Raw genomic sequence first — 13,406 nt, 5'->3', positions numbered from 1 at the left:
GCTCGGGTCATGATCCCAGGATCCTGGGATCAAGCCCTGCATCAGGCTCTCTGCTCAGTGGGAAGCCTGCTTCTCCCTCTCCCACTCCCCCTGCTTCTGTTCCCTCTCTCACTGTGTCTCTCTCTGTCAAATAAATAAAATCTTAAAAAAAAAAAAAAAAAAAGAAAGAAAAGAAAATCATCCAATCTTTTTTTTTTTTTTTTGCTAACTCCTTCCTTTCCAGGAATGGGACACCTGAAATTCCAGTGGTAGAAATTCACTCTTCTGATTTATATTTATTCCAAAAAAATTTAAAGTAGGTGTTGATCAAAGAAAACAAAAATCATAGTAGAACCCTAAACATGGAAAAGATCCCTGACTGGAGAAAAAGGGTGAAAGAAATGGAAGGCTGGAAGTGCCAAAAACAAACCTTGGAGTCATTTACAATATGACTTCAGAGTCAGGGGAACAGTGTAGCAATTTTTCAAAACACCAAGCATAGAGTACCATGTGATTCCTACGTATATATGCCACTCCTACCTAGAGATCCAGAGAAATACAAACAGCTCCACACAAAACTCATATGCAGGTGTTCAGGGCAGCAAAAACATATAAAACAAGCTAAATAATCCATCGACTGAAGAATGGATAAACAAAATGTGGTATATCCATACAGTGGAATATTATTTGGCCGTGAAAAGGAATGAAGTATTGGGGCGCCTGGGTATCTCAGTTGGTTAAAGCAGCTGCCTTCAGCTCAGGTCATGATCCCAGGGCCCAGGGATTGAGCCCTGCTCAGCAGGGAACTTGCTTTTCCTTTTCTCTCTGCCTCTCCCCACCACATACCCTCTCTCATTCTCAAATAAATAAATAAAATCTTAAAAAAAAAAAAAAGGCAATAAAGTATTAATGGTATGCTATAACATAAATGAACCTGAAAATATTATGCTGAATGAAAGAAGCTAGTAACAAACCACATGTTATATGATTCCATTTATGCAAAGTGTCCAGAATAGACAAATCCATAGAGGCAGAGATCAGCAATTACTAGGGGTTAGGCAGAGGGAGGAGTATGGACTGACTGGTAATAGGTACTGGGTTTTTTGGGAAGTAATAAAAAAAATCTGAATTTAGGTTCTGAGGGTTCTACAATTTTGTGAATCTACTACACCATCAAACTGTACAGTTTAAATGAGTCAATTTCATGGCATATGAAATGTATTTCAAGAAAATTATCAGGAGCCCCAGCTGGCTCAGTCAGTAGAGCACACAACTCTTTATCTTGGGGTTGTGAGTCTGAGCACCATGTAGGGCACGGATTTTACTTAAAAAAATATATATATATATGGGGCACCTGGGTGGCTCAGCCAGTTAAGCATCTGCCTTCGGCTCAGGTCATAATCCCAAGGTCCTGGGATCGAGCCCCACATCACATCGGGCTCCTTGCTTAGTGGAGAGCCTGCTTCTCCCTCTCCCTCTGCCCCTTCTCCTGCTTGTGCGTTTTCTCTCTCTCTTGCTCTCTCTCAAATAAATAAAATCTTAAAAAAAAAACAAAACTGTTAGAAAAGAATAAACCTCCTAAGTATCAAGGCTGTCATTATAACAAAGATAAAATTTTTCCCAAATAAGAAACATAGTAGGAAGTTAGGAAGAGGTGGGGTTGCCCTAAACTCACTTTGTGTTCCTCTTCCTACTTGGAAACTTCATAAACTAAATGGATGGGTCTATGTGTTTTCAGAGGGAAAATATTTTTAACTATAATTACATAATATCTCTAGTTGCTGATGCTAAGAGAACACTGTCCCTAACATAGGCAACTTTCGCTTTTCAGGTAGTTGTTACCCAGTTCGTGGATAATTAAAACCCTTTGTCTTTGTTCTTACCCACTTCTTTTTGTCCCCTTTTTTTCCCCAACCTAGCCCCAGCCTTTTTGGCCGGATACAGCTAATTCTCACTTTAAGAGAACAGCAAGAGAAACAAAAGAAAGCAAATCTTAAATGCAGCAATTTTTGTCTCTTTTCAGCATAGAATCACAGAGTCTTGGAATTGGCTTGGTCTTTGGGGACCATCTGGTGCGAGCCTCTCGTTTTCATGTAAGAAAACAGGGCCAGAAATAATAAAAGCTAACAGTCATTGACTGCCTATGCCAGGCACCGTAATTTACATGTATTACCTCATTTAATCCTCCTGACGCCCCTCTAGGATAGGTATCACTGTTATCACCTTTTTACAGAAGAGGAAAATGAAATACACAGAGAGGTGCAGTACCTTGAATAAGGTCACAGAGCTCAAAGGTAGGAAATGTGGGATACAAACCCAGGCAGCGGGGCTTCAGAGACCAAGTCCTTAACCACTACTATTAGTTTCTCCTAAAACTATTTAAACAATTTGCCTACCACCTCACAACTCCTTAATGGTAGGTCCCAAACTAGCAGAGGTACAAGGCGCCCACCCCAGTACCTGCTTAATGACAACAGTGTCGGTGCAAGATATAGTGGAATCCATGAGCTAAACCCAAAAGGGGAATTTTTTTCCCCCCATTGCAATCTAGATTTCCACCAATAATTGAGAGATTGAAACACAGCTGTTACTGGTAAGAAGACCTTCCGGGAAGTCACTGCTGACCTTATTCTGCCATAAAGGGAGATAGGTTTTATAAACTTATGACAGTCTATACCTGCACTTCTTTTTTTTTTTTTTTCTGGAAATCACTCTGCCAAGTTCTGAGAAGTGACATTTCTAAAATGCAGATGGAGCAAAAGATTCAACCAGAGAATTCTCCCCATGAGAACCCCCCACCCCCCACCCGCAACATGATTACAGACTAGTGGATACATTGTTTCCTTGCCCTGAAAGAGTTAACACAATGACATCCTATGGAATGGAACAGGATATGAGCCCTGACATAATTTATTACAGAAAACACAGCATCTTCTATTTGGATAGCCAAGGGAGCTCAAAGCACTTTGCAAACAACTCATTAATCCTCCCCGTACTTTATTTATCAACTACTGCATTCCTTAAGCCTCAGCACAGCAGCTCAGGTAAGGGGCAGAGCGGGAGCCAGAATTGTCCTCCTCCTCTCACAAACAGCAGCACCGCGGGACTGGGTGCGCTCGGGGTCATCCGAAAATGAATCAGAGCTGTCTTCGGGACCTGGACCTCGGACACTGCACCAGTCATGTGACTTTGGGGGTGAATTTTTTTTTACAGAAAAAGGGAAAGGAATGAAGCATATTTAGATTCACCTCACCACGTTCAAAACATAACAGCAGCCATCGAAAAGAGGTATAAAACCAAAATTAAGGCTAAGTTGTCCTAAGGCATGAATGTAAATTATGTCTCCAAAGAAGCTGGGGTTAGGCTTTCAATTAAAATGAAAATGCTTTCCTCTTTAAACATGCGCCGTATTTAAGTTTGGGTTTGTTTGCTTGTTTAGGGGCATTTCTGTAATTTTGCCAACCATACAACCCAAAGGTCGCGGATGTCGGTTAGAACGCAGGGGCAAAGGCACGGGGCAAGCAGAGCACCAGCATCGAGCTGAATACACGGGCTGGCCTGGCCCAGCTGGGAACCCACAGCCTCACTCCCCCCAGCTCCCAATACCCACTGTCCCTGGGTCCCAAGGCTCTCTGTGCGCCCCTCTCCTAAACCCTCTCCCAATTCCCTCAGTTTAACTTCAATCCCTCTCCTCCCCACACCTCCCCGGCACCCTGATTGTTAGAAGAAGCGACACCAAACTTCCAAAACTCTCGTTTTGATAGGTTACGACCCCAGCGTGCTTTGCACCCTCCTGCCCGCCTCTTGAACACCAGGTTTGTCTAATCCAATCCCAAAAACGGATCACACAAAAGCGACTGGAGAGAAGGGATACTTTTCATCAGTCCTCGTGTGGCGTGTCTATAGCTTTCATTCAGATCCTGATAAAGCGCATACGGTCCAATCACATGGCTTCTGCCCAGCTCACTACTGTGCCTGAATGGTAGTGTCCTAGTAAAGCTGGGTTGTAACTTCCCTTCCCTTGCTCCCCCTCTTACATACACACACACACACACACAACGAAAAAGAGGGGAAAAAAAGACCTAACACTTGAACTCGCTGGTCAGCAAGAAAAAGTTTTTGCATTTGCCTGCCATGGATGAACTTCTGTCAAGTCACTCCTGCCACTTCGACCCCAAAAGGAATCTGAGCAGAGGCAGCCCTAAATTGTCTAAAGTTATTTCACTCCTGCTCGGCTCAAGGCCTCATACCATCAGAATTATTCCTCTTCCGTATACAGCCATGCCCCCTCTCCTACTAATACAAACACACACACACACACACACACACACACACATTATTCTCTAATGTTGTAAAGAAGAGAGGAATACCAGTCCCATAATATAATTGCTGTATTACAAAGAAGTGGCAGGCAGGAATAATAAGATAAGGTGTCAAAAGTGAAATACAGTAGTAGACTTAAAAAGAAAAAAAAAACCCACAGTTCTATGATGGGGGTGTTAATTGAACACAGAGAAAAAAGAAAGGAGAGAGAACAAAAGAGTGTTAAGGAAGTAAAAAAAAAAAATAATTTTTTAACCTCCTTCAGTGATTTGATTTAACTTCAGTGCAGATAATTCACAGAGGAAAATCGGCTGAAAATGCCATAGATAGCTATTATGTTCTAAAATTAAAAACTATTCACAACAATTACAGCTATTCATTGCTATCTATAAATATTCTCCTTAGTAAATGGCACCCAATATTTCTTGTGTGTTTTCTTCATTTTTAAACCTGCATGATTTTTGACACAAAAGTTGAAAAAAAAGAAAAAAGAAAGACTGGAAAATACAAGCAAGGGCTTTTTTAAGAAATGCAGTGTGTTTGCCTTTTTTTTTTTTCCCTCCTTCTCTTCCATCCCATCAACCCCACCACCACACACACACACACACACACACACACACACACACACACGTAAAACTAAGCCAATTGCTAATTTGTCAGAAGACAAGGAATGGTTCCTTAAAAAAAACAAGAGAAAATAAGATATCGAGGGGCCCAAAACTCTCCATTAAAACCCTCTGTTCCTAGAAGGAGAGAGCAGATAAAAGCCCCTTCTGAAACACACATTGTTGTGGGTCTGACAAGGTTTTCCTGGCTGTTGTTTGAGATTTGATGCACGAGCATTTTGCAAACATTCCTTTTCCCTAGCATTTATTTTAAAAAAGCAAAAGGGTATCAAAATAAAAACTCATCCACACTCTGAAGCAAGAAGACACATGGTGTTTTTTTTTTTTTTTTAATATCCTCACAGTAATTTCTGACTTAAATACCCATCAATCAACTGTAATTTAGACGCTGCTGCCTACTTTGGGTGTTGTGCGCATGTGTTTCTTTCAAGTTCCAAAAGGTTGGTAAGACTGTCTTTGCTAGTGTTCCTACTTCTTTCTGAGTTTTCCAACCGAAACAAATAACAAAAGCAAAAAAAAGTAAAAGCAGCAAATGAAGGCCATTGCCATGCTCCTCTCAGAGTCCCGTCTTCCTGACATAAAGACCTAGGTGAGCCAAACGTGTCAACTTGGCATGAGAATACAAACCAGCAAACAAGCCCACCGGACTTCAAGTAACTCGTTCAAGGCAAGAGGGCTTGGAAGGAACAATAGAAAAGTCCCATAACAATGAAGCAATGCCTAGAAACTGACCATCCAACAGATCTGGTTCCCAGCTCTGTCCCAAGAGGGGTTAAAAAAAAAAAAAATGGCTCCTACAACTTATGGACTGCAAGGAAGATATGCTGGCACAGGGACCAGGAGTTGGGCAAACCCCAAGAACGAAGTAATAATCATGCTTTTAGAATCAAAGGCTTCTCCTCCACACACCCGTCGTCCGTCCTCTACCTTTAACACGGAACACTCAACATTCCAGGAGACGTTTCTTCCTTCCCCTCACTCCTAACATACAAGTGGGAAAAAAAAACAAGGAGGAAGGCTCTTTTTTACTTTTCTTTTTTTTTTTTTTATAAACTTTCACCCATGGGTGCCCTCTCAACCCACAACCCTATGTGTGTGTATGTGTGCACGTGTGCGCACGCACATATTTCCCCTTTAACACAGGGGCAGGGATCCTTGCCATTTGCAATTTCCAGGACTTGATCAACTGTTTTAAATGTATGATTCTAAAGACAACACACTGAACCTTGACTTAGATTTTTTTTTTAAGTCTCCAGACATTAATTCATTAAGTGCCAGAAAATTTTTAAAAAGCAAAATACACAAGCCGATGATAAATTACACCTACAAGTGTGATTTTGACCAATACCACTGCTTCCTATCATCGCAGTGTAGCCAATATGAAGAAGGAACAAACTCTTTAACACCGGAACCGGATCTCTATTCACACCCACCCACTTTGATCTACTGCCTTAGTAGGTTTTAATTAGAAGACCAGAATTAAACACTTTGGCCACAATATACACCCAAGTGCCCTGATGGGCTCCCTTTCAATAAAAATCTGATTAAAGTGTCTTCAAAAAAAGAGTCATCTCAGCCTGGATTATCAAATATGGCTTTACATCTTGATTTCTAGATTTCATGACTCAAAGATAGGCAGGAAAACAGGCTCGATTAGAGATAAATTTCAACAAACCACATATTCTAAGCAAATAAGCATCGGAGATCAAAAGAGAAAATGAGAAGGAAGAAAAAAAGGAGAGAAGAAACAAATAGACATGCACTTAGGCTTCCTGCTCTGGCTAATAGAAAACAAACAAACTAAAAAGTGTGACAAACTGGAAAAGCTCTTTGATATTTGCATGCACCGTTCATCCATCTCTTAAAAGTATTTCACAGCTAAAATAATGTAATTAACAGCTTTGCAGTAAGGTTAGGCTCTGGCAAGGCAACCTGGAAGTCTTGAAGGTCTGAACATCACTGCTTAGGTGCTTTGTCTAGAATGTTATGCACAACACAAATAACATTCAACAAAGGAGCTGCTGACTAATTTCACATAGATTTCAAGACCCAAGTAATTACGCATTCATCAGCGGCCACATCTTGAAACTATTTATTTTTTAAAAGATAAACAGAGAGCTTTCGAAAAGAAAGCCACCCTGTGTGCCCTCCCCCCCCCTTTTTTATGTGTAACTATCAATGTATATCAACCGGGCATGCAATCATATTTATTGTCACTTTCATTCATGTCATGCCCTTGCTTATATGGTTTAGATATGAATTATTGACTGTTACACTCCTTGTTGTAAAAAATAAATAAATAAATAGGATGGCAGGTACTTTGCACTGCTCTGAAGCGAGCGAGCAAGTCAGAGGCCGGCAGAAGCTCCCGCTTTATATAACCACCCCTCGTTCCTCATCTTTATGCCCTAGTTTCAGATTGCCTTCTCAACTCTCTCTTTTTACAAGGGAGAGATGCACCCACTTTGGAAAATGAAGGCTTAACCCAGACAAACACGAGGATGCGGCTAAATGTCCTTTGCAGAGCATCTGTTGTTTAAGAACACCTTTGATTGATGATTGCTATTTTCTAATTGTTGCTTTAAAATTTAAATGCCCTCCTGGGACGTGTTATAAGTGTGTGAGTCCACGATATGAGGTCTAGAAAGTAGAAAAAACAACAGAATGAGGGATCTCATGGCATGATATTCCCCTCAACCCAACGCTTCTCCCTGCTATAAAATCACAGGGCACTCAGACGCGGGGTAACCTGCCGTTGTATGGCGCTTTCCACAAAGGTATTTGACAACACTGCTGAGAACCTTTAGCCTGCTGCTTGATACAGTCACAAGAAAAAAAGGAAAGGAAACTTTAAACAGTTCAGCCCCCATGCCCAACTCCAGATAAAGGAGGGTTTTCAATATGGGCCAAAAATATTTTCCTCCAGGAAACAGACTTTTACTTTCATATTTTTCCCCCAAAGGCACACGTCATTCCATAAATTTCCCCTCAGAACCTCTCTTTGAGCCCCAATTTCAAAGAGGCTGGTAACAGAGTCAAGGAAAATAAACCAGTCATGCTTGATAATAACTGTCAAAGAAACTTGGTGCTTTTTCCAGGAAGCACAGCGACTAGGATTTCCTATTGGAATCTGCGATCAATCTTGACAGCACTTTTATGCTGAAATTTTAATATTTAAATAATGGGTTTGTCATTGCTGGTGAAGTGAATCAATTGGCCAAAGAAAATGCTTAAATGTTGGAATCTCAGTCCTACCTGTTTTTTCTTTGATTTCACACAACACATTAAACAAGGCAGGCTTCATTCTGTGGCAGTTTAAAGCATGTTTTCTGCAAGAAAGAAACAACAATGTAATAGGACTTTCAAGATCAAACTGCAGATAATGCACAGGGGGAAAAATCTGAGCATTTAGCCAAAATCATATCCCAAGCATAACTCTGTGGCATGCTTCAATTGTTTTATGACTTAATATACAGAGTCCCGCCATAGAAAAAGAAATAATGTTAATTAGCAGGGAGAGAGTAGGGATTTAACTACAGAACAGAACTAACCTAAATTATGCCCATTTAGGCGGAGTTAGTTTGTTGTGTGTGTGTTTTTTTTTTAAGTAGTTCAATTAAAGTGGAATTCTTAAACCAATAATCCTATCAAGGGCAATGAATACAGCAAAGCCAAAAGCATGGGATAACAGTTTTCTATAATCTATGCAGCCACCCCGGCCCAGGAGCTGTCTGCCTCTCGGTCTGTGTGTGTGTTTTCAAATTTAATTCATCCATGTGTTCGAATTCATTCCGCAGATGCCCCTGTATTCTCATAAACACAAGATGCTTGAAAGGTCTTCTGAGTAGAACTGTCAATTTATAAAATTTCAGTCCCCAAGTTAAAGAGTATGGAAATGCATTGCCAGGGGGCAAACATGCCCATATGGGGAATAAATTCATTTCTCTGTGTTCACATTACGCCTCTTGTGCGCACACTGCTTATTTGCAGGTGTTGAAATTCAATTATTTACAATTAGGACCTTGCACCCATTGGGGAAAAAATAAATACAATTCTGCCTTTTAGATTAGTGATTTACCTGGTTCTTGTGGGTGTTTGTATTCAGAAGGCACTTGAAGAAGCAAACAATACCTTTCCCTTGATTTTACTATGGAAGCACTTAGCAGAAAGATATTGTTTTGGAAACAAAATCCTGATCATATCAGCTATCAGGGAAGGGAATTCTGTTTACAAACTCAAATTAATAGGTAAAGACAAATGGAAACCCCTGGCACTCCAGACATATGCAATTCTTTTTTAATTCTTGTGAAAGTTTAAAAAAAAAAATAGACACATCCCCATGAAGAACAGTAACAAGAAGTCAGTTTTATATACTACTGCACAGCAGGGGAATAAACTCAAAAATTCAAGAGTATCAAAATAAACACATGCATTGTGTCTAAAACACGAAGGGTTTACTTTGTAAATAATAAATGTACATGAGAAAGGTATGGCTAAGGAAAGGAAAAAGAGATTCAGTGTTTGCTAAGTAGAGTTACATTGTTTAACCAAAAAGAGAGCTTACTGGTGATTGAGTTCCCCTGTGGGGTGAGAAAAAAGGTGGAAAATACTTCACTGTATCTAAGACCCCTTTTAGGGCCTTTTAGAATAGTTTCATTAATTGTATCCTTACATACAGGCCCAAATGGAAAAACAAACAAAAGCAACAACAACAAAAAAGCCCCACACGGCTTCCCAGAAATATTGCATTTCCACAGCACAGCAATGGGGTTATGGAAGGAGAACAGATTTCCCTCTCCCCAAATTGCGTCTGATCTCTCTCAGCATCTAGGCCACTGTAAGGGGGGACCCGCCAGGCCATGGCTGCCCTCAGTTGTACAAAAAGGAATACGACTCAACATGAGAAAAGTGGTGAGTCTCCAGCCTTCCCGGCCCCTTCTAGTTCACAAACTTGCTATTAAACCAGTTTACTGGTTATGTCTGAGTTTATTTTTCTGGAACAATGCAATGGAGAAATCTGTTCCAATTCAAAAAGAGATAGCCAGTGGGAAATCTTCTACTTTACGATAATTATTAGTTTCTCTTCAGATACTACAATTCAAAATGAGCTCCGATTCATTTCTGAAAACTTTCCCCCATTTAAGAAAATCAAGAATAGTCCCAGTCTTCGAACATTTCTAAGTTTTCGAGCCCACGGGAACCTCAGTACTTCTGAGTTTACATGTTTCATGTGCTTGCGGCCAAAATAAAGGTGTAATTCATAACATCCACGCTTTTCTCAACTCAAATTCCTTATTTCCATAAGATAAAAATACAGAGAACGATGTCCATTATAACTAAGTCATTTGGGGTATGGGAATTGTGTACATATTTAAAAAAAAAAAAAAACTACTTCTGAGATTTAACAAAGCGGGGTAATTAAGTGTAAAGATATATGTGGTCATTAGATTTTTTAAATTCTTCCTTTTCAGATCAGCCTTGGGCAAGCTGTTAGTGGGTTGCCACTAACTCTACATTTTATTCTGAAAGAGAATTTACTGTAAAATCCTAGAGTAGAGAACTGTATACTGGGCAGTGGATTAAGTTGAGAAGCTCACAGCTTCTTTATATGGTTCCTTAATAAAGATCTTCCTGTCCTATAGTACTGAAATACATGAAATTCCCACATGCCTTCATTTCTATTTATTTGCATTCTAACTGGTCCTGAAAGAAGCATGGGAAAAAAAGCATGCTTGATTTTTGTACCCCCCCCCACCACCCCTTTTTAAAGGACCATACATTCTGTGCCACGGAAGGCTGGTAAACTGACTCAAATTAGGAGACAATAAAGTTAAACTAAATATCTGAGTCGCCCAAAACTAACAAATACGCCTCAAAACAGAATTATGGTTTCCTTCTTTCCATTAGCTTCTTTTGAAACAGAATCAAATGAATGCAAAATATCTTTTGGATAGCTGACAAGTACTGACAAAGAATTAATCTGCTTTTTTTTTTTTTAGGGGGGCAGAAAGGGGAAAAGATAAAAATTAATTTTGGAGGGGTACGTTGAGGAAGAAAAGCCAACTCTCCGGAATAGGTGAGAAGTCAGTAAATTTGCAAATTAAAGTGTTATTGGGACATTTTATTTTGTAATGTTACGGAGTCCCTCAATAAGAAGGCATGGAATGCTGTTCAAAACTTGACAATTCTGCTCTCTCTGATACTTTTTTAAAGCAGTAAAAAGTGCCGAGGGCCGCTTTTGGTTCGGTTGGCAGTATTTTCGGCGTGCCTGAGTGTTTGTGTGGACATATATGAATATCTCTATATTCACACACACACACACATTGCACACACACACACACTGCACACACACACAGCCACATCTCGGCATGGGCGATTACACTTTCGATAACAACGCTCCTTCCAATTTTACTCCTCCGCCATGTAGTTGCTCGTCAAAATGGAAAAAGAAATAACATTTAAAAAGAAAGCGCTGTGCTGATTCAGTTCCCATTGTTTCCCCCTGCGAGAGGGAGAAAAACAAAAAACCCCAAGAAAGGAAAAGAAAAGCCTCCATCTCACCTGGCCTGCGCCTCATCCAAACTCTGGTCTGTGATGGTCATAATTTGCTGTAAAATGTCTCCAATGTCCTGCTTCCTCCCGCCCTCCCCCTCGGTCCCTCCGGCCCCGTCCTGCAAGTGCTGGGACAGGCCGGGGTGTCCGGCCATCCCGACCCCAGCATGGGAATGCATCAGCCTGGGCTGCTCGTCCATCTCCAAAGGCAACGGCAGCCCCCGGCTCTTCCGCTTCTGCTCCTCGGCTCGGCTCCTGGGCAGCACCAAGGCTTTTTATCCTTCAAGCTGGCTTCAGATCCTTTTCAGGATAAACAGGGAAGGGGGAAAAAAAGAAGACCAAGAGAAAAAAAAAAATCCCTTTGCCTCTTTTAGAGGCTGGTGGGAGGATGGGGAGTGGGGAGGGGGAGGGGGGCGTGAAGGGGTTGCGGGGTGAGGGTGGGGATAAGGGCTGGTGGGGAAGGGTGTTGACTCCAAAAAGCAAGAAAAATAAACCACCTTCCCACTTGACGAAAAGAAATCAGAGCTGGCTTTTGGTTTTTCAGTCCGGTCTCCTTTGCAAGGCAGAAATGGGCTCCCGGCGCTTAAATCTGTGGCTTAATCCTTTTGCAAATATGCATTGATCGGGAGAAAGGAGAGGAAGGCAGGGGGATTGCAATGCAAACTTTCCCCCCCACCCCCCGCTGCCCCCCACCCCCACTCCGGGCCAGAGTGATCTCAAAGGGGGTGGGCTGTTGCAAAAGCCAGATCTCCCCCGGCCGCGGCGGCAGGCAGAGCACAGGCTCTCTCCTCCTCCGTGTCTCTGCAAACTCCGGCAGCCCCGTCAGCCTCCTGCTTTTGTTTAGCTCAGGCTCAGGACTCCAGAAACACATACAGAAAAACCACAGCCTGCGAGAAGGAGGAGGAGGAGGAGGAGGAGGAGGAGGAGGAGGAGAAGGAGGAGGAGGACGAGAAGGAGGAGAGGGGAGGGGGCGGGGAAGCCGGGGGGCGGGGGAGAGAAGGAGGGAGGAGGGAGTGCGGGCCCCGCCCCCCTGTCCTGATTGGCTGTCGGAGGGAAGACGGGCCCTCCTCCCCCTGCTGGCCTCCCTGCGCCTCCTCCTCCGCCTCCTTCGGCTCCTCCTCGCCCGGCGCCCTGTCAATCAGAGTTCAGAGGTGGGCCGGGAAGGAGGCCGGGCCAGTGCCAAGTCCCCGGTCCTTAAAGGTGCAATGGTACCGGAGCTCCAGCTCAGTTAATGCCCAGTCTTGTCGCCTCCCTCGCTTAGCTGCCGTCCTTGAGGAGAATGTGGCTCCACTTCAGTGCAAACATATAATATTTACAGACGGTGTGAGTCTACCCCCCACCCTTGTTTTCTTTTGCTGTAATATTGCAATTGGAAAACTGGCTGGTTGTAAATCCTTACACCTCAGGGAAACTGTTGAGACCAAAAGTTTGTCAGCACGAGGTAGTTATGAAGCACAATCGCGCTGCTAATATAACTAACAATGATCTCTAATAAACAGCAAATGCAATAATAGATTTTTTAAAAAATCACAGCAGAGTTAAAAGTTATACCGAACTGTGACATTTTTGTTGCATGAAAACTAAATTATGAACTATGAAACAAAATAATGTTGAAGAAAAAAAGATTAATAAATAAGTCCACAAAATGAATCTAATTCAACATATCTCTCCTTTCCCCCTGGGGGAAATTAGTTATTTGGCTTAAATACTTAATAAAGAAATGCATTATCACAGTCTGGTTCTAGTTTTTAATATAGTCTAATAAGCATTATTAACTGGAATAAGAAACGAACTGACGTTTATTGAGTGCCTACTATGCACCAAGTAATTTACATGACTTATTTTATTTAATCCCCAAACATCTCTGTGAGCTATGGATTACGATTTTCACTTTACAGAGAGGGAGCTCAGAGAGGTTACATAACT

At 41.8% G+C, this 13,406-nt stretch overlaps 1 protein-coding gene across 3 annotated transcripts in view; it reads right to left on the bottom strand.

Annotated features, from left to right (window-relative positions):
• Positions 1 to 12,338, bottom strand: part of PBX1 (PBX homeobox 1) — a 275,405-nt gene extending 263,067 nt beyond the window's left edge. The window contains exons 1-2 of one of the 3 annotated variants that reach the window (XM_080824110.1): positions 11,490 to 12,338; positions 8,184 to 8,257 (exon numbers count right to left, since the gene is read on the bottom strand). In XM_080824110.1, coding sequence (XP_080680236.1) covers positions 8,184 to 8,257; positions 11,490 to 11,680 — 265 coding nt within the window. In that variant the 5' untranslated portion in view covers positions 11,681 to 12,338. The remainder of the gene's footprint in view (positions 1 to 8,183; positions 8,258 to 11,489) is intronic. The other 2 variants (XM_080824108.1, XM_080824109.1) reach the window with 2 other exon arrangements.
• Between the last annotated feature and the right edge of the window lie 1,068 nt (positions 12,339 to 13,406).

The sequence above is a fragment of the Martes martes genome (genome assembly GCF_963455335.1).
Source record: "Martes martes genome assembly, chromosome: 15".
NCBI classification, from domain to species: Eukaryota; Metazoa; Chordata; class Mammalia; order Carnivora; family Mustelidae; genus Martes; species Martes martes.
This window is presented reverse-complemented; position numbering and strand designations above follow the sequence as displayed.